Source organism: Budorcas taxicolor, chromosome 1, assembly GCF_023091745.1.
Source record: "Budorcas taxicolor isolate Tak-1 chromosome 1, Takin1.1, whole genome shotgun sequence".
NCBI lineage: Eukaryota > Metazoa > Chordata > Mammalia > Artiodactyla > Bovidae > Budorcas > Budorcas taxicolor.
The window spans coordinates 146,422,135-146,442,233 of record NC_068910.1 but is presented as its reverse complement, the minus strand read 5'-3'; the positions used below and the strand labels follow the sequence as shown (position 1 = coordinate 146,442,233).

General features: G+C 40.3%; 1 protein-coding gene across 1 annotated transcript in view; it reads right to left on the bottom strand.

The window, feature by feature from the left end:
- C1H3orf70 (chromosome 1 C3orf70 homolog) overlaps window positions 1-17,303 on the bottom strand; it is a 114,203-nt gene extending 96,900 nt beyond the window's left edge. The window contains exon 1 of the mRNA XM_052647325.1: window positions 17,053-17,303. Within this exon, the coding sequence (XP_052503285.1) occupies window positions 17,053-17,248 (196 nt within the window). The 5' untranslated portion in view covers window positions 17,249-17,303. The remainder of the gene's footprint in view (window positions 1-17,052) is intronic.
- Window positions 17,304-20,099: the final 2,796 nt, after the last annotated feature.

Below are 20,099 nucleotides of genomic sequence, written 5' to 3'. Positions count from 1 at the left end.
CTTAGAATGAAATGGATCAATTCCTCAAAAATTACAAACTACCACAACTCACTCATTGGCAATAATTTGAATATTGTTTAATAAGGAAACTAAATTATTAATTTAATTTTTTAGGCTTTTTATTAAAGTACAGTTGATTTATAGTGTGTTAGTTCCTGGTTACAGCAAAGAGATCTATATATATATATGTATATGAATAATATTTTTCAGATTCTTTTCAATTATAATTTATTACAAGACACTGAATATAGTGTCCTGTGCTATACAGTACTAAAATAGTAATTTTAAAAATTTCCAGACCCAGATGACTTCACTAGAGAATTCCACCAAATGTTTAAGAAAAATGAGCATCAATTCTAAATAAGTTCTTTCAGAAAATAGGCTAGGAATAAAAAATTCCCAATTCATTGTATAAAACTAGTATTACTATTACCCTGATATAAAAAACACACAAAGTCTAAAAAAGAAAACTACAGACTAACACTCCTCATAAATATAGACATAAAGATCCTTCACAAATTATCAACAAACAGAATTCAGCAATACATCAAAAGAATTACACACCATAACCAAGTGATGCTTATTCCAGGGGTGCAAAGCTGACATATCTAACAAAATTTGATACTTAGTCATAATAACAACTTTGATAAAACAGGAATAGAAAGGGATTTTCTCAATAAAAAGACACCACAAAAAATCTAACACTAACATTGTACTTAAAGATGAAAAATCTAATGCTTCCCTCCTAAGGAGAAAAGAACAAGGCACAGATATCCGTCCTTGTTCAACATAGTTCCAGAAGTTCTAGTCAGTGCAACAAAGCAGAAAAGGGGGAAAGGGAAAAACCATATGAATTGGAGGCAAAAAACATAAATAAAACTGTAGCCACCTGCATATGAAATGACTGTCTAAATAGAAAATCCCCCCCAAAAAAATTTTTTTTAACTCTTGGAACTAATAAGTGAGTTCAACTAGGCCACAGAATGCAAAATAAACTGAATGAAAAATGAAAATCACTTACTTTTCTATATCCTAGCAATAAACATATACAAGCAATAAGTTTGGCAATAAACACCAAGATTAAAAACTCAATACATGACGGATTCATGTTGATGTATGGCAAAACCAATACAATATTGTAAAGTAATTAACCTCCAATTAAAATAAATAAATTTATATTAAAAAAATAAAAACTCAATACATTTGTAATTTTTAAAATTGTAAATGTGAGTGAGTGAAAGTCATCAGTCGTGTCCAACTCTTTGCAACCCCATGGACTGTAGCATGCCAGGCTCCTCTCTGCCAGGCAAGAATACTGGAGTGGTTAGCCATCTCTTCTCCAGGAGATCTTCCCAATCCAGGGATCAAACCCAGGTCTCTCATACTGCAGGCGGGTTGTAAATACTTATGTATGATTCAAAAAAAATATATACAGGACTTATATGCTAAAAATTATACAATGTTGATGAAATAAATCAAAGATTTAAATAAATGGAGGGACATACCATGTTCATGGAACGAACAGTCAACACAGGAAAGATTTTTAACTCTCCCAAAGGTGACTTCGGAGAAGGCAGTGGCAACCCACTCTAGTACTCTTGCCTGGAAAATCCCATGGATGGAGGAGCCTGGTGGGCTGCAGTCCATGGGGTCGAGAAGAATCAGACATGACTGAGCGACTTCACTTTCACTTTTCACTTTCATGCATTGGAGAAGGAAATGGCAACCCACTCCAGTGTTCTTGCCTGGAGAATCCCAGGGACAGGGGAGCCTGGTAGGCTGCCATCTATGGGGTCACACAGAGTCAGACACGACTGAAGCGACTTAGCAGCAGCAGCAGCAGCAAAGGTGACTTACAGGTTTATCACAATTCTTATCAAAATCCTAGCAAGAGTTATGTATTGGGTGGCCAAAAAATTCATTCAGTTTGTGTGGGTTTTTTTTTTTTGGTAACACTGTATGGAAAAACCTGAACCAACGTCTTAGCCAACACAATAGATACAGAAAATGTTATTCTACAATTCATATGGAAAGGTAAAGAAACTAGAATAGCTAAAACAATTCTGAAAAAAAAAAACAAAGTAGGAAGAACCAGACTACCAGATTTAAAGACACATTCTATCGCTATAGTAATCAACACTGTGTGGTATCAGCAGAGGAACAGACGCATAGATCAGTGGAACAGAATAGAGAAACAGACTCTACAATATATTTTTTGACAAAGGTGCAAAAGCAGTTCAATAAAGGAAAGGCTGCCTTTTCAACAAGTACTGCTACAGCAATTTGGACATCCATAGGCAAACAAAAACGAAAAGAATTCACAAAACCTTGATCTAAAATGGACATCTTATACAAAAACTCAAAATGGATCATAGACTTAAATGTGAAACTGAAACCTCTAACGCCTTTAAGAAAAAATATAGGAAAAAAAAATCTTTAGGATCTCAGGTTAAGCAAACAGTTCTAAAAAGCACCAAAAGCATCATCTATAAACGGAAAATTTCATAAACCTGACTTCATCAAAATTCTTAAATTTTGATCCACAAAGGACTCTGTAAGAGGATAAAAAGACAAGCTACAGAACTATGGGAAAATGTGAACTACTGCTCTGACAAAAGACCAGTACACAGAATATATTAAGAACTCTCAAAACTCAACAGCCAAGAAAAAGACCAATTAAAGAAGAATAAAAGAAGTCTCTTCAGCAAATAGTATTGGAACAACTGGATATAAACATGCAAAAGCAAACAAATGTAGACACAGACTTTTTAATCTTCACATACATTAACCCAAAATGAAGCACAGGCCTAAATGTAAAATGCAAAACTATAAAACTCCTAAAAGATAACAAAGGAAAAAACCTAGATGTCCTTGGGTATGGTGATGCCTTTTTAAATATAACACCAAAGACAGGATCCATGAAATAAATAACTAATAACCTTGATTTATTTAAAATTAAAAACTTCTGCTCTGTGAAAGAAAATATAAAGAGAATTAGAAAACAAGCCACAAACTGGAAGAAAATATTTGAAACACGCACACATAGAAAGGCCCAAACCTGGAATGGAACACTGACACCAGCAAAGCTGGACAGGGTGTGGAGCAACAGCAACTCTCATACATTTGCGGTGGAAATGAAAATAACACAGTCACTTTGGAAGACAGACTCTTACCATACAATCCAGCAATCACACTTCTTGGTATTTATTTACACAAAGGAGTTGAAAACTTACATTCACACGGAAACCTGCACACAGATGTTTATGGCAGCTCTCTTCATAACTGCCAAACATTAGAAGCAACCGAGATGTCCTTTAGTAGATGAACGAAGAAACTGTAGTGTGCAAGACCCCAGATAGCCGAAACAATCTTGAAAAAGGAGAACAAAGCTGGCGGTACCATGCTTCCTGGCTTCAAACTGTTACTTCATTCTTGGTGATGATTCTTTCAGATTTGATGTCAAAAGCAAAAATAAGAAGGTGGGAACACATCAAACTAAAAAGCTTATGCAGAGGAAAGGGAACCATTAACAAAATAAAAAAGTAACCTTCCCAATGGGAGAAAATACCTACAAGTCATATAACTGATTATGGGTTAATATCCAAAATATATAAGGAACTCACTAAATTCAATAGCCAAAATAATCTGGTTTAAAAATGGGCAAACAATCTGAACAGACCTTTTTCCAAAGAAGACATACAGAAGGTCAACAAACACATGAAAAGGAGCTCAACATCACTAATCATCAGGGAAATGCAAGTCAGAACAAAAATGAGATATCACCTCACACCTGCTAGAACAGCTGTTATTAAAAAACACCCAAGAAATAACAAGAAATAAGTGCTGGTGAGGCTGTGGAGAAAAGGGAACCACTGTGTGCTGTTGGTGGGGATGCAAACTGGTGCAGCTGCTATGGAAAACAGTATGAACGTCTCTCAAAAAATTAAACACAGAACTACATATGATCCGGCAACTCCAGCTCTGGGTGTGTATTTGAAGAAAATGAAAATGCTGATTTGGAAAGACATACGCACCCCCCCTGTTCACTGCCGCATTATTTACAACTGCCAAGACACTGAAATAATCTAAGTGGCCACCAGCAGATGAATCGATAAAGAAAATGTGCTACATGTGCGGAATATTATTCAGTCATAAAGAATGAAAGCTGGCCATTTGTGACAACATGGATGGACCTTGAGGGCATGACAGTAAGTGATATAAATCAAACAGAAGAAGACAAATACCATATATTCTCACTTACACGTGGATTAAAAGAAAAACAAACCTGAAAACTCACAGGTAGGGGAAACAGATTGGTGGTTGCCAGAAGCATGGTGGTGAGAGAATGGGGCAAAATGAGTGAAGATGATCAAAACGGCCAAATTTCAGTTATAAAATAAACTACCATTAGGGATGCATGAGTGCCAAGTTGTTTCAGTCATATCCAACTCTGCGACCCTACAGACCATAGCCCGCCAGGCTCCTGTGTCCACGGAATTCTCCAGGCAAGAATATTGGAGGGGGTTGCCATGCCCTCCTCCAGGGGATCTTCCCAACCCAGAGATCAAACCCACGTCTTCTATGTCTCCTGCATTGGCAGGTGGGTTCTTTACCATTAGCACCACCTGATAATTGGGAATAGTTGCTTCAGTTATTTTAACTATAATAATAGTTAATAATACTCTACTGTATATTTTCAAGTTGCTACCAGAATACATCTTAAATTAAAAGTTCTCAGCATGGGAAAAAAATCTGTAACTATGTATGGTGATGGATGTTAACTAGACTTACTCCGATGATGATCATTTCACTGTATACACAAATATTGAATCACTATGCGAAGAATGGATGCTTTTGAACTGTGGTGTTGGAGAAGACTCTTGAGAGTCCCTTGGACTGCAAGGAGATCCAACCAGTCCATTCTAAAGGAGATCAGTCCTGGGTGTTCTTTGGAAGGAATGATGCTAAAGCTGAAACTCCAGGACTTTGGCCACCTCATGCGAAGAGTTGATTCATTGGAAAAGACTGTGATGCTGGAAGGGATTGGGGGCAGGAGGAAAAGGGGATGACAGAGGATGAGATGGCTGGATGGCATCACTGACTCGATGGACGTGAGTTTGAGTGAACTCCGGGAGTTGGTGATGGACAGGGAGGCCTGGCGTGCTGCGGTTCATGGCGTTGCAAAGAGTCGGACACGACTGAGCGACTGAACTGAACTGATGCTGTACCCCTGAAACAAATGTCAGTTATACCTCAATTTACTTTTGTAAAATAATAATTAAATAAAAAAACTGTGGGATGTCCAGGTGATGGAATATTATTCAGCACTAATAAGAAATGAGCTACCAAGCCATGAAAAGACGTGGAGAAATGCACATTAATAAGTGAAAGAAGTCAGTCTGAAAAGACTATATACTGTATGATTCCAACTATACGACATTCTGGAAAAAATAAAACAACGGAGACAATGAAAAAAATCAGTGGTTTCCAAGGGGCGGGGTCAAACAGTGCACAGGGTATTTTTACAGCAGTGAAAACACTCTGTATGATATTATAAATGATGCACGTATGTCATTATTGTCCATATTCATAGAATGTACAGTACCTAGAGTGAAGCCTAAGGTAAACTGTGGACTTTAGATGATTATGATGTGTCCGTATAGGTTCATCCTGGGTTTAAAAAAATGTACAATTCTGATAAATAATAATAGACAAGGCTATGCACATGTGGGGGCAAAATACACGGGAAAGCTCCCTACCTGCCTCTTGATTTTGCTGTAAACCTAAAACTGCTCTCAAAAAAGTCTTAAAAATTAAAGACACTTCACCAAAGAACATATACAAATGGTGAATAAGCACACCAATGTTAACTATCAGGTAGATGCAAATTAAAATCAAAATGAGTGATCAGTACACATCTATCAGATCACTGAAATAAAAACAGCAGCACCACCAAACACTGACAGGAAATGCGGTGGAGAAACTGGATCACTCATACATTGCTGGCAGGAATGGAAAATGGCATGGTAACCACAGAAAACAGTTTGGCAGTTTCTTAAAAACTGAATGTGCAACCTCCACATAACCAAGCACTTGTGCTTCTGGGCATTTATTTCAGAAAAATGAAGGCTTTTGTTCACACAGTAAACCATACACAAAGGTTTACAGCAGGCTTATTTATAATAACTAAAAACTAGAAACAACCCAGGTGTCCTTCAGTGGGTGAACGGGTAAACAAACTGTGGTACATGTACAGCATGGAACACTACTTAGCCGTCAAAAGGAACGAGCTATCGGTATACCCAACAAACAGAATGAATCGCCAGAGCTATTACGCAGTGTGAAAAAAGCCAACCCCCAAAGCCTACATAACATATGATCTATTTATATAACATCCTGGAAGTGACAAAATTAAAGAAACAGAGAAGAGATTAGTAATTGGCAGGGATTAATTAGGGCTGGTGCAGAAGGGAAAGTGAGTATGGCTATGAAGAGGCAACATGAGGTATCCTTGCAATGCTGAAACTGTTCCTGAACCTATATGTATCAATGACAATTTCCTGGTTGAGATATCATACTACAGTTCTGTGAAACACTACCACTGGGAAACTGGATACAGAATATGTGGGATCTCTGTATTATTTCTCACAACTATATGCGAACCTACAAATTATCTCAAAATTAAAAGTTTAATTTAAAAAAAGAGGAAAAAAGTATACCTGAAATCGATTCAGATCAGAAATAAATGAACCCAACTGATAACATGACCACACGGAAAAAAATTAACTCAAGAAACTTTCGAACAGTGTTCTGACTACATACATCCTTCCCAGGATATATTCTATCTTGAACTTTAAGTCATCAATTTGTCGTTGGTAGTGAAACCAATATAATAATTCCTAGTTTATGGGTAGCTGAAAATAGAAGAAATGAGTAAATATTATGATATGATGGAAACCAGGGTTTTTTCCCACAGAGAAGGCAGGCACAACTAAACGGGGAAAGATGAAGGAGACACACACTTTCTAAGTTTGTCCACTGAAAGTAATGTGTAGTAGCATCCCAGCAGAAACAAGCACATTAAAAACCCAGATAATGGTTTCCATACCATTCTTCACCGAAAGGAACATAGGTTTCTTGGAAAAATGATTCATTTCTGGCCTGGGGAGAGGAAATTACTAGGTAAGTCTGGAATATCTTGTTTCAGAAAGCAGTAAAGTAAAATGATAGAGACATGTCAAAAGGTCACAAAGCCATCTTGAAGAAGCTCTCATTGCCCAAATGTAGGACAATTTGAGCATCAAAAAAAAAATATGATGCTTGATTATAGCATATTAAAAAGAATCAAGTTGTCTATCATATTACCTAAAAAAGAAGAGATACAAAGAAAAGAAATCTCTTCAAATGCCATCAAATGTTAGGAATGACAGAATTAGAATATCACTATCAACACACTGTAATAAGTGATTCACACAGACTCTCCAGTCAATACTAAAATCAATGGGTTAAAGTTTATTGGGGAACAGGATATTCATTCAGTGTCAAATAAGTCCACAGTTACTTATTCTTACTAAGTGATTAAAATAACACTACAAAAAAAGTAACAAAGGAGAAACAATGTGTCTTACGTAGTCACCCTACGTAAGGAGAACACAAGGACCTATGTCTCCTCCTATTATGCTAGGCAAGGGATACAATAGCACAAATTTAATAACTAGGCAAAAATGTTCAACCTGAATCTAATAAGGCAAATGTAAAACACGGGATATACTACAGACAGTTAATCTGGACTCTTCAAAAACTTCACCACCACCCAAAGAAGTATGATTATTCTAGAATGTTTAAAGGGGAGACTGAAGTGATACAATAATGAAGTGTGATGCATGAAATGTTTTTATTCCACTAATTTTATTTATTTCACTTGTTAAACCATTTTACTGAGGTATGACTGACACAGAAAAAGCTGTACAGATTTAATACATAAAATGTGATGAGTGCAGAGGTAAGTATACCCCTGTGTAACCATCACCACAGTCTATGCCATTAAAATATCCATGTGATATATGAACCTTGATTGGCTCTTGAATTGAAAAGTCAGCTATAAAATTAATTTTTTGACAATTAAGGAAACTGTATGTTAGATGGTATTGGTGAATTCATGTTACTATCTTAGGCGTGATTAGTATTGTGGTTCCATAGGAAAATGAGAGGTATGCTTACATATTTAGGTGAAATGTCATGTCAGCAACTTACTTTTAAATCGCTTAAGAAAAAAAGCACATGTATGTGCATATGTGTGTGTGTGCAGACAGAAGGAAAAAACAAATGAGTCTAACAGACACAAAATACCACAATTATTACACAAAATACCAAATTATTACAAAACTCTTTTAGTGTTTTCATTTCACTAAAGGTCTGTTTAAATGAGATACAAAGGAAGAAATAACATTCTATATCACACCAAGAATCAATAAGCACTAGGGAGGTTAAAAAATTTGTCCTGAACGGACTTTTTCAGGGCATTGTGCAGATACAGCTGGAGAGATTTATTGTAGCTGCTGACCACTTCAGACATTGCACGTTTTTGGTAGTGTGCTTACAGAATACTGCTAAATATCAGAATACTGAAGAACAAACCAATAAGAACAAAGGAAACACAAAACAAAAATTCTATGAATTTTAGTAAAGTAACTTGCAAAAACGATTAAATCTACTTTGTCCACCATTCTAGCAGCCAGGACTCCTCCTAAAAAGCATAGTTTTATACACTTCAACCACTCCAAAAACCTTCATGTTGCATATAACTAGCACTTTGCTATTTTTCTACATAAAATCAATATTCCAAATGATAGCTAAGTATTGTTACAGGATAGCAATCATTAAAGTTAGTATGTGCAGCTTCACTTTAACAGCTTTATAATATTCTGATCCTTTGAAACATATTAACCCATGTTTGATATAATACTTCTGTATTAACTGGTGTATCTAAATAACCAGAATTATCCATTGCTTAACAACGGTGGAAAATAGGATAGCAGAAGGGAGTGGAAGAGCACAAAATAAAATTCCAAGATAAAAAGTAGATAATTATCACAAAGTAGCTATTATGAAATAGACCTTTCCACAATGAGGACAACTGAAAAACTTGATTTCTAAAGGTCATACTACCCAAAATGTATGTTTTTACCACCTGTGTTGTGTTGAAGTGTGTAACTGAACAAATGAGTATGGTTACAAAGTGAATTCCAGATTAACCGGGACATTTGTGCAAGGAGAAGCAGTTGGAGTTTGTGTTTTTGACATATCACCACTATGATAATATAACTATGTTATTATCCCCATATTAAAAATGATGAAACTGAAAGAGGGAAGTTAAGTAACTTCCCCCAAACCATGTAACTCGTCAGTGGGCAGAGCCAGGATTCAAACACAAAGCCCAACTGCAGAGCCTGTCCCTGGGACGACTACACTATCTACTATTTCCATCGCTTGTTTTGAGGAGGGGCTGATGCTGAACACCTGCACTAAGTACTCTGCTTATGTCATTTAATCTTCACAACAACCCTGTGAAGTAGGATTTTTATTCCTGTTTTTCAGAAGAGAACACTGAAGCTGAGAAGGATTGAGTAACCTATCCGAAGCTATCCTGCCAATGCATGGAAGAACCAGGACTGAACTCAAGTGTGTCTGACTCCACAGCCCGCACTCTTTCTACGACCACACTCTGCCCTCACATTTTATATATAAAACACTTTACTTTTCAAGAAAGCATATCTTCTTCTAGATAACTGTTAGGTTAAACATATGTCCCTGTGTTTATTTGGAATTAATAACACTTAATTTCGCCAAAGATATTCTTTCTTATGAATTAATGAGGTTCCACAACATGAGAGGATAAACTTAAACTGAGGGTGTTATAATGCAGGGAATAATCATAAAAAGGTCCTCAAAAGCTATTTGGTTGAAACCTTTTAAAGTTCATCAGGCTTGGAAACCAGTAATAATTAACGGTACACATGCAAAGCTCACCAAAAGAGGCCTGCACTAGTTAAGGATCATCTGAAGATATGACATGACTGAACCTTCATATTATACAAATACATCATTAAATATCTTTTATTTAACTTTTCATTTTGTACTGGAGTATAGCCAATTAACAATGTTGTGATGGTTTCAGGTGAACAGCAAATGACTCAGCCATATGTATATACATGTATCCATTCTCCCCCAAACCCCCTTCCCATTCAGGCTGCCACATAACATTCAGCAGAGTTCCCTGTGCTATACACTAGGTCCCTGTTGTTATCCATTTAAAATATACCGGTGTGCACATGTACATCCCAAACTCCATTTAATGCTTTTTAAAATCATAGTTGTAAAGTTTGCAAACACTCCAAAAAGTTCATATTGCATATAATTGCCCTTCTTTTAAAATAAGAAAACCATTCTTATTTTTACGTATTTATTTAAATCCTCCTTGTTCCAAAGAGAATCTGAAATAGCTGAAATCCTCCTCACTGTACCTTGAGCAGAACCAAGAAACCCAGAGCCTGGCTGCCAGCTGCTCTGTGAGATTCGAATACACTGACCACATGTGGCCAGGGCTACTTCGTGGGACCTCCAGCAAGTTTCCACCTAAAAAAATGAGGATAATAACAATACCTGCTTCACAAGGCTGTTGTGAAGTGTAAATGAGCTAACACATGCATAAAGTTACAATAGTGCCTGCATATAAACAAATGTGCTGCTATCTATTATCGAAACACCACTTAGATGGAAAAACACCTATGAGCTTTCTCTATCTCTGGATAAAAGATTTAAGGAAACTCAGATACTGACTTCACCTCTACACTGGCTAACACCTGAATCCTCTTCCTTTAACTACCAGACATGGAAAGGGGCCTCATTAGAAGAAAAAAGCTTCAGCCGACTCCTCCATCTAATCCAACTACCACTCCCTTTTTTGCCAGCTTTCACTGTCAGACATCTCAAATATATTTTCTGTAGCTTCTGTTACTGATATGCCTGAGCTGTCCTTTGGGAAAACCAGCTGGCATTACCCCAGGGAAGTCAGAACTTGATTTGGGGGGTTGAGTAGAAGCAGGAAAATAGAACAAATAGAGTAATGCAAAAACCATAATGCTAATACACTAGCTAGTGGACAGAACTATACTTGCCCCAAGATCCTGATAGTTAAATCCTCTAATCAGCTTTCTTCCCCTATAGGACATATAAAAATAGGAGGCCAAATTATATCCAAACACTTGCAGAGATAGTCCAGTCACAGGACCAGACATTTAAGCCTCTAGGCAGTGCCACCTTCTCTGAAGAGTCCTGGGAAAAAACACTTCCAAATTCGGCCTCTCCTACTCCCATTTTTCTGTAATTCGATGCTGCCCATCCACCTTCTGCTTTAACAGTCTTTCTTTAGATATGTTAATACCATCTATTAGACTACATCAAGTCCCACTCCTGCTTTCAACCTGAAAGACAAATCTTTTAAGATGTCTTCGGCAGAAAACTGAGCTCACCTATTGTGGGATTTTATTAAGCCAATAAAGCTGAGTTCTGCTGGTGGTACAGACATCACATCACATACATGACCCCACCTCTACCTATCCATCCTCCCTCCTCACCTCCAACACCCTCTCATCACTTTCTCTTTGATAGTTCTTAACTTGGATTTCACTCCCCACCATATTCAGGGATCTCTTTACAGTTCCCATTCTTCTGTACTTCACTATGGCAATTGATACAATTTGCCACTTATTTCTTAAAAACTTTCCCCATCACTGGTTTTAATAAAGCCAGAAAACTGCTGATTTTGCTCATTAAACTGCTCTAGAGTACCTGTAGTGGTTAAGACTCCAGGTCTAAGAATGAGACAGACAAGACTTCAAATCCAAGTTCTATTCTTACCAGCTACATGCCCACGGGAAAGTTACTTGACTTCTTTAAGCATTTCTCCTCCACTATAGAATGGACATAATAACATAATTGGTTATTGAATGCTTAGCATAATCAGCTTACTCTGGCACAAAGTAAACCACTCAATAAATATTAACTTCTATCTTTGTCTCCTAATTCTCTTGTCCTGGTATTTTATTCCCTTTCTACCTTGAAGAATTCATGATCGCAAATGGCTATGCTATAATCAAGTATACTCCTTAAGTTATTGTTGCAAAACTAAACCTTTCATCCTCTTCTTCAGTAATTACAAAAAAAAATCACTATTTCTAGTTTCCCCAATATCTAAGAAATAACCTGCTAAAACGGATTTCATCTTCATATTCTTTCTTAAAGCACTCCTTTCCCTTGGTCTCTGTAATACCATGCTTTCCGGATTGTTTCTTCTTTGGCCATCTTCTTAGACTCAGTTGCCAGCTCATCCTCCTGTAACCAGCCTCTAAATGTTAAGTGTTCTAAAGGCAAAGCCTAAAGGGTTTCTTCATGTCTCATACCATAAGCTCTCCGTTGGCAATCTCCTGCTTCATCATGGCTACAACCCAATCTATAAAGAAGTTAACGATTTCCATATTATCTCCAGTGCAGACTTTTCCAAGTTCGATATCCTCTATATCCAAATGCCTACTGACATCACCATGCAACGACAAGGCGACATAAACTCAATAGATACAAAACCGGATTCATGGTCTTTGTGGATTCATGATTCCACGATCATCCAAACCTAGTTCTTCTCCAGTATTCGATTAGCAAATGAACAGCATCACCATCCATCCAAGCTGCATAAGGCAAAATTCTAGAATCCATCCTTTATAACTATCCTCTTCCTCCCCCTCCAAATCTAATCTGTTCTAATTTCCGTTAAATAGACATTGTTGCATGAATTTCAACCTATTTTTTAACAGTAATATGAAAATATTCTCCCATGCCGATTTCATTCCCCCACTACTTATTTCACCATTATAATGCCAAGGTCTCTAGCAACTGGAATGTCCCCACTGTCCAGCTCATCCCTCCCTAACACCTCAACAATCAAATTTCTTATTTCTTCTAACACTCTGTCTACTCCAGTCACAAAAAAAGCTACTTTACAATATCTACATATGATTTATTGTTTACCATCCCTCTTCCCTAGCCAAGCCACGTCTTTTCCTCTCTCAAAACTCTTCTTGGAATCCTTCATTTGTTAAATCAACCCAATACCGTTCCTTAAAAAAAAATAAAGGTTCAGATTCAGGGCCATAGTTCAATCAGCCCAATAATCTATCTCTGACAGAGACATCAGTAGAACACATCCAGTTTTCATCACGGACACAGTCCTCAAAATCGATTACCCAAGTACACTATTTCCTTTACATCCAGCACCGCATCTGTCAACACATACCCAGTCTGTGTCTTTCAGGAACAGGTATGTACTTGCAGCCTTTTCTCCTTCATAGCGTTATGAATTTCACAAATTTAACATCAACCATATAAAACTGAATTTCCTTTATTTGTTCCGAATTTCCTCTCTCAAGCATCTCAAGGTAGTCTTCCTGGTTTCATATTTACCAGTTTGGTGAACAAGTTGATCATTTTTTATTCATACCATTTGTGATTTTAAAGGAATGCAAAAATAAATATAGGATGAATCACACCCTTACACTCATGATCCAGCTATATTCATAGCTGTATTCCTAGTTTCCATAATAATGTCTCATAAAGAGAAGGTGCTCAATGCATGTTCACCAAAATTAAAAGAATTTTATTTAGGACTGATGTTGTGTTCATGCATTCCAAAAGAAGTAGAACTTCTCAAATATATTAACTCTGCTTCTCTCAAAGAAAAATAATATTGGGGCTTAAAAAGGGTAGAAAGAATTGATGCCTCATATAGGTGAGGAGACTGAACAGGGCAGCTGGCTGCTATAAATGAACTGAAGCTATTCTTGGATGTGATCCCCAAACCACCAGCAGCAGAGGAAGCATGGAATCCCAGAAGGCTGCCAAAGACTGAAGAGAGCAAATAAATTCAGGCTTGATTAAAAAAAACAACAACAACAACAACTGCGAATGGTCCAGTATACTCAATGTCAGTCCTTTCTAAATGCAGATTATTTAAAAAGTAGCTACTAATCGCTTTAAAAAGAAAATGTTAAGCATTTGTGGAATCAACCTGCATTACACTCAACTAATTTTCTTTATTTTTTTTTTACAAGAGTATGTTTACAGATAGACATCATATATCAAAAAGACATAAAAGTAGTATGTTGGGAGAATTTCAACAAAGTATCTGATCAGGTTCTCACTAAACCAATATAGATAAGATAAACAAAAGGTGGATAAAGGTTAATAAGGTGTGTGTGTGTGTATGCTCAGTCACTTAGTCATGTCCAACTCTTTGCAACCCCACAAGGACTGTAGCCCACCAGACTCCTCTGTCCATGGAATTTTCCAGGCAGGAATACTGGAGTGGGTTGCTGTTTCCTACACCAAATGATCTTCCGGACCACCCAGGGGTCGAACTCGCATTTCTTGGTCTCCTGCACTGGCAGGCAGATTATAGCTTAACCCCCTGGGAAGCCCAATTAGGTAGTGAGGTAATTGTTAAAATGATCATAGCAAGAGAGTGCTCATTAATGAATTGTTATGAACCTGAAAGCCAGTTCAGGACTTTCATCTGTGGTCTTCTCCTGTTTAACAATTTTATCAATAAGGAAAGAGGAAAATATATGGAAGGGATAGATCTAAGTGATCTGTGAGTAGCCATATCCAAATATATATGTATAACTATGAGATAGGCAAGCGCTCTAACTTATGCCACAAATGTAAAACACACACACAAACAAAAAAGAGGCTTAATGGCTTAGTGCACAGCAAGCTTAGTTCAATCTGACAACGACAAGCTCAATACGATGCGGAAGAGAGAAAAGCTACTGTGATGCTAGCTGCAGTAGTAGCATATCAAACACAGGCGACATCAGTCCTGCCTACTTTTGGACAGATCTTACCACAACTGGGACATGGTGTACCCTTCTAGGGGTCACTATCTTCATAGCATCATAACCATATCAGCATATGTTCAGAATAGAAAAACCAGAATGCTTAGGGGCCTGAACACCATTAAAGGAAAGGCAGAAAAGAATGGTAGTGGTTTAGTCACTCGGTCATGTCCGACTCTTGCTGCCCCATGGACTGCAGCCCACCAGGCTCCTCTGTCCATGGGATTTCTCAGGCAAGAATACGGGAGTGGGCAGCCACTTCCTTCTCCAGGGGATCTTCCTGACGCAGGGATCAGACCCTGGGATCGAATCCGCGTCTCCTGCACTCTCAGGAGGATTCGTTACCACTGAGCCACCTGGGAAGCCCATAGAAAGGAATGGAGATTTATAAATAGGACAAGACAATGCTTGAGAGGAAAACAATGGCTACCTTCATTCAGTCATTCAACATATGTGAATTACAAACCTATTTCAGGCCAGATGCTGTGACTAGAGATAGGGTAGAAAAAAGTCTACATCATGTGTGTATCTGAAGAGTTGAAACAGACAGGATCTAAAAAAGGTTAAGATTGTTATATATGATTTCATAAGGTAGAAATAGGAGGTGTGGGAAGAAATTCCAATGTAACTGATTTTAGCTCCATATAAGGAAGAGCATTTTTAAGAGTCAAAGCTGTCTAATGAAGGAAGAGAATGCCTGAGAAGACTGCAAGGTTCCATCACTAGTGGTGTACTCAAAGGGGAGACTGCGGAAATAAGACAGGCACTGAACTGGACCGTCTTTAGTGTTCCTCACAATTCACACTCTGACTCTTTCTATACTTCCACAGGAAATGGACCCACCGGAGTCACCCTACTTGTGTACTCTAGCATCACAGGTTTCCCACAGTTGTTACTTTCAACTCTTCACCCTGTCCCCCACGGAAGCAATGCCATACAATTAGGAATGGAGCTGAGAGCAACAGGAATAATGAGACACAGGACAAAACAGACCCAACAGTACACAGAATGCAAAGAATCAATACTGTTCAATGTGTCTTGCATTTATAAAAGAAATGTAAGAATTCTCTATCCCTTAAGTCATCAATTTAAAATATCTTATTATGTTCAATTAATATAAACAAGGATCTGTTATGTACTGCATCTCTTGTTGGGAGCCATTTTTTCTAACCAACGAAGAAAAAATAATTTTAAGATCACTTTGAGAATCTGCATCCTAAATAAGCACTCCAAACCCTCTATTATAAGGTTATGTGGAAACTAAGCTTAGAATACATTTCTAAAAAGAAATAATTCATCAGATATAGCAGGGCAAATACCATAAACTAATAAAATAGTGAAATTCTGATTAAATGGCCACTTAAATATTTTAAAAATCACAGGCAGGATAGACGTAAGAGAAAAGGTCTAGACCATTTAGTGCTACAAATTACTTTAAGATCACTGAAGCGTACTTTCATTCTTTTATTTTTGCAATTTTAAAACAGTCTCCATAATGCACTGGCTTTATATGCTGGAACTGGGTATTCAAGGAGTTCACCCTTCCAAACTGTTAATATTAACTTCTTGGAAGCAGTCCCTCACTCTTCAGTGCTTTCTCAATCTGGATACAAGAAATGGGCTACGATTCCAAATCCAAGGGTTCTCTTTCTTCTAAATAGCAGCCCGTTAAGACAAAAGTGAAAAAAGAAAGAGGGGCACCTTTTAACCACCAGCCCTGAAAAAAGACTTCCCCTCCGGTTGTCGTCAACTCTGAAGGCTGTCTACCCTTTCTCCACACGCGCCTGGTCTTTTCGGTTGAAAAAGAAAACAGGGGGGAAAAATACACCCCAGTTTTCCTGGGACGGGGAGACCCCTTTTGTAGAAGTAGCTAAAAAGGTAGGTTTCCCACAGATTTCATCTCGTTGCCAAGGAAGCGCCGACACGACTGGTCCGGCGCGAGGGCAGTTCCCGCCGCCTGGACCCCACGGCGGCCCCGGCCTGCGGCAGGGCAGCCCCGGCCCAGCCAGGCGGCCCCCAGGCCGCACAGTCCCTGCTACGACCCCGGACGGCCCCGCGGGAGCCCTGGGGACCGCGGAGAAAGGCGAGGAGACGTGGCTCGACTTACAGTGACACCATCCGAGGTGACAGCACCAGTGCAGCTTGAAGCACTTGCCGTGGCTGTGCGTGGCACAGATGGAGAGCCCGTCGCACGGCTGGAAGTCGGGTCTGCGGGCGGCGCAACTCCGCGCCAGGGCCTGAGCCTCGTCCACTTTCTCGCTCTTCCAACCGCGCTCGGGCGCCGGCGCCGCGGCCGCACTCATTTCCTCTCCCTCCGCGGAGCCGAGACCCGGAGCTCGGGAGGAGCGGCGTCTGGACGGGCAGGAAGCCGAGGCGGGCGCGGCGCGGGCCGGGAGTCAGGTCAGCGCTTGGAGGTGGCGGCAGCAGAGCTGGCGGCCGCGGGAGCGCAGCGGTCCCTAGGCTCGCAGAGGAGCCGCCCCGGGCGCTGCGACCGCGGGCTGGGCCTGCCGCCGCCTTCCCTCCCTCCGCCGCGGCGCGCGCCGCGCCCCCACGTGCACACGCACGCGCACACACGCGCGCTAGCTTCGGCAGACGCCACGAGGCCCCCCGCCAGCCCCGCCTTCTCACACACGGCTGCTCACACACGCTCGGCGGCCCGGCTGCTGCCGCACACTCAGCCCCCGTAGGCTGGCCCCCACGGACGGAGGGCCGTTAGGAACACAGCCGCCTCGGAGGCTCGGTTTTCACACGCACGCCAGCTTCCACGCACGCTTCCCACACACACACACTCCCTCCGAAACACATGTTCACACTCCGCGGAGAGCTGTGCACGTTGAGGACCCGCCCGCCCGGACGCCCAGTGCGCTAGTGCCTGCGCAGGTGGGAGCGGGGTTTTCACACACGCACAGCCTTGCCCCACGCGCGGCCCACTTTGCCCTCGTACACACACACATACACACACACATCCCCAGAGTGTCGGGGCACATCGGCTCCTGGGGGCTCGCACACGTGCACACAAGACACACGTGAGCTCCCCCGGGGCTGTCTCCCGCTCCCAGCGCGGCCCCTGGGGCACACATCCCTGGCCAAGGCCACCAGCCCGCGGGGCATGGCCTGTGTTACCCGCCCCTTCTCAGCCTGAGGCTGCAGCCCCAGCTTGCTAAGCGGGCAAGTTACCAAGCTGGGTGCTGTGGGGTTGTGTATGTAACAGAGATGTATCTGTGATGCATGGGACTGATATGTGGAATGTGTTACGTGTATATATTTGTTATGTGGATTAGATGTGTGCATGGCATGTGTGTGGTATGTATGATGCCTGTGACTGTAATGTGGACTGTGAAATGTGTGTACATGCACATATGTGGCATGGATGCATATGACCATTGTGGAGAGTGAGTGGGGTGTTTTTGTGTGGTAGGGTATATGTTCTGTATGTGGTAGTCAGTAGATGAGTTTCTGTGTAATCATGTGTATGTGGGGTGTGGTGGGCACAGTTGTTATGTAGGGTGTGTGTCTGTGGTATGTATATGGCAGTGTGGTGCATGTGACTGCTATATTGAGTGTACGTGCGTGGTATATATGGATGGATTTGGTTGTGTGTGGTACATGTAGTTGTGGGCATACAAGCAAGACTCGTGTTTGCTGTGGACGCAGTGTGCCTTTGTGTATTAATGCCCACCCCGGCCAGCAGGTGTGACTGGCCCTGATGGTGGCTGCAGCTGTCCCCCGCACCCCCTAATCGGCTTGCCTTTTTTCCTCTTGGGGACTAGTTGCTCCAAATGGATTTTCCATGCCAGGCTCTGCTGCTGAGAACTCACCGCTGGCAGGATTCAGTGAGGAGAAAACAAACCATTTGCTCCCAGGGAGAACGACTGGGAATTAGTGTTTCCCTGCAACAAGGCTACCAGCCTTGAACACAGAAAAGGAGGGGACCTCCTCTCGCTGTGTGCCAAATGTTTTTCAGAGCACAGGAAAATGCCTGTAATTGCCAAAGTTCAGGGAACAACAACGAAGCCTTTCAGTACAAATGATGTGTGGGAACATGTTTATGCCCAGGTCCACCTTCTCCATTACTTTATTCCTTTGCTGCTTTGCACTGACAAGGAGATTCATCATGGTTTTGAGATAACCAAATTCATCTTCAAGCTCTGAAAATCTTCACTGCCATAAGCAGTATTCCCTTTTATTTAACCTTGGCTTAAGATGGTAACTGTAATCTGCATATATATGACTCTAGTGAAGTCTTCATTTAATAGGGGTTGAAGAGAAACAACCCCTTTATTGACTATGCCAAAGCCTTTGACTCTGTGGGTCACAACTGTGTGGAAAATTTATAGAGATGGGAATACCAGACCACCTTACCTGCCTGCTGAGAAGCTTGTATGCAGGTCATGAAGCAAGAGTTAGAATGAGACATGGAAAAACTGACTGGTTCAAAATTGGGAAAGGAATACATCAAGGCTGTGTATTGTCACCCTGCTTATTTAACTTATATGCAGAGTCCATCATGTGAAATGCCAGGCTGAATGAAGCATAAGCTGAAATCAAGATTGCCAGGAGAAATATCAATAACCTCAGATATGTATATGACACCACCCTTATGGCAGAAAGTGAAAAAGAACTAAAGAACCTCTTGATGAAAGTGAAAGAAAAGAGTAAAAAAGCTGGCTTAAAACTCAACATTGAAAAAACAAAGATCATGGCATCCAGTTCCATCACTTCATGGCAAATAGATGGGGAAACAACGGAAACAGTGGCAGGCTTTATTTTGGGGGCCTCCAAAATCACTGCAGATGGTGACTGCAGCCATGAAATTAAGAGATGCTTGCTCCTTAGAAGAAAAGATATGACCAACCTAGACAGCATATTAGAAAGCAGAGACATTACTTTCCCAACAAAGGTCTGTCTAGTCAAAGCTATGTTTTTTTTTCCAGTAGTCATTATGGATGTGAGAGTTGGACTATAAAAAAGCTGAGCGCCAAAGAATTGATGCTTTTGAACTGTGGTGTTAGAGAAGACTCTTGAGAGTGCCTTGGACTGCAAGGAGATCAAACGACTCAATCCTAAAGGAAATCAGTCCTGAGTATTCACTGGGAGGACTGATGCTGAAGCTGACGCTCCAATACTTTGGCCACCTGATGTGAAGGACTGACT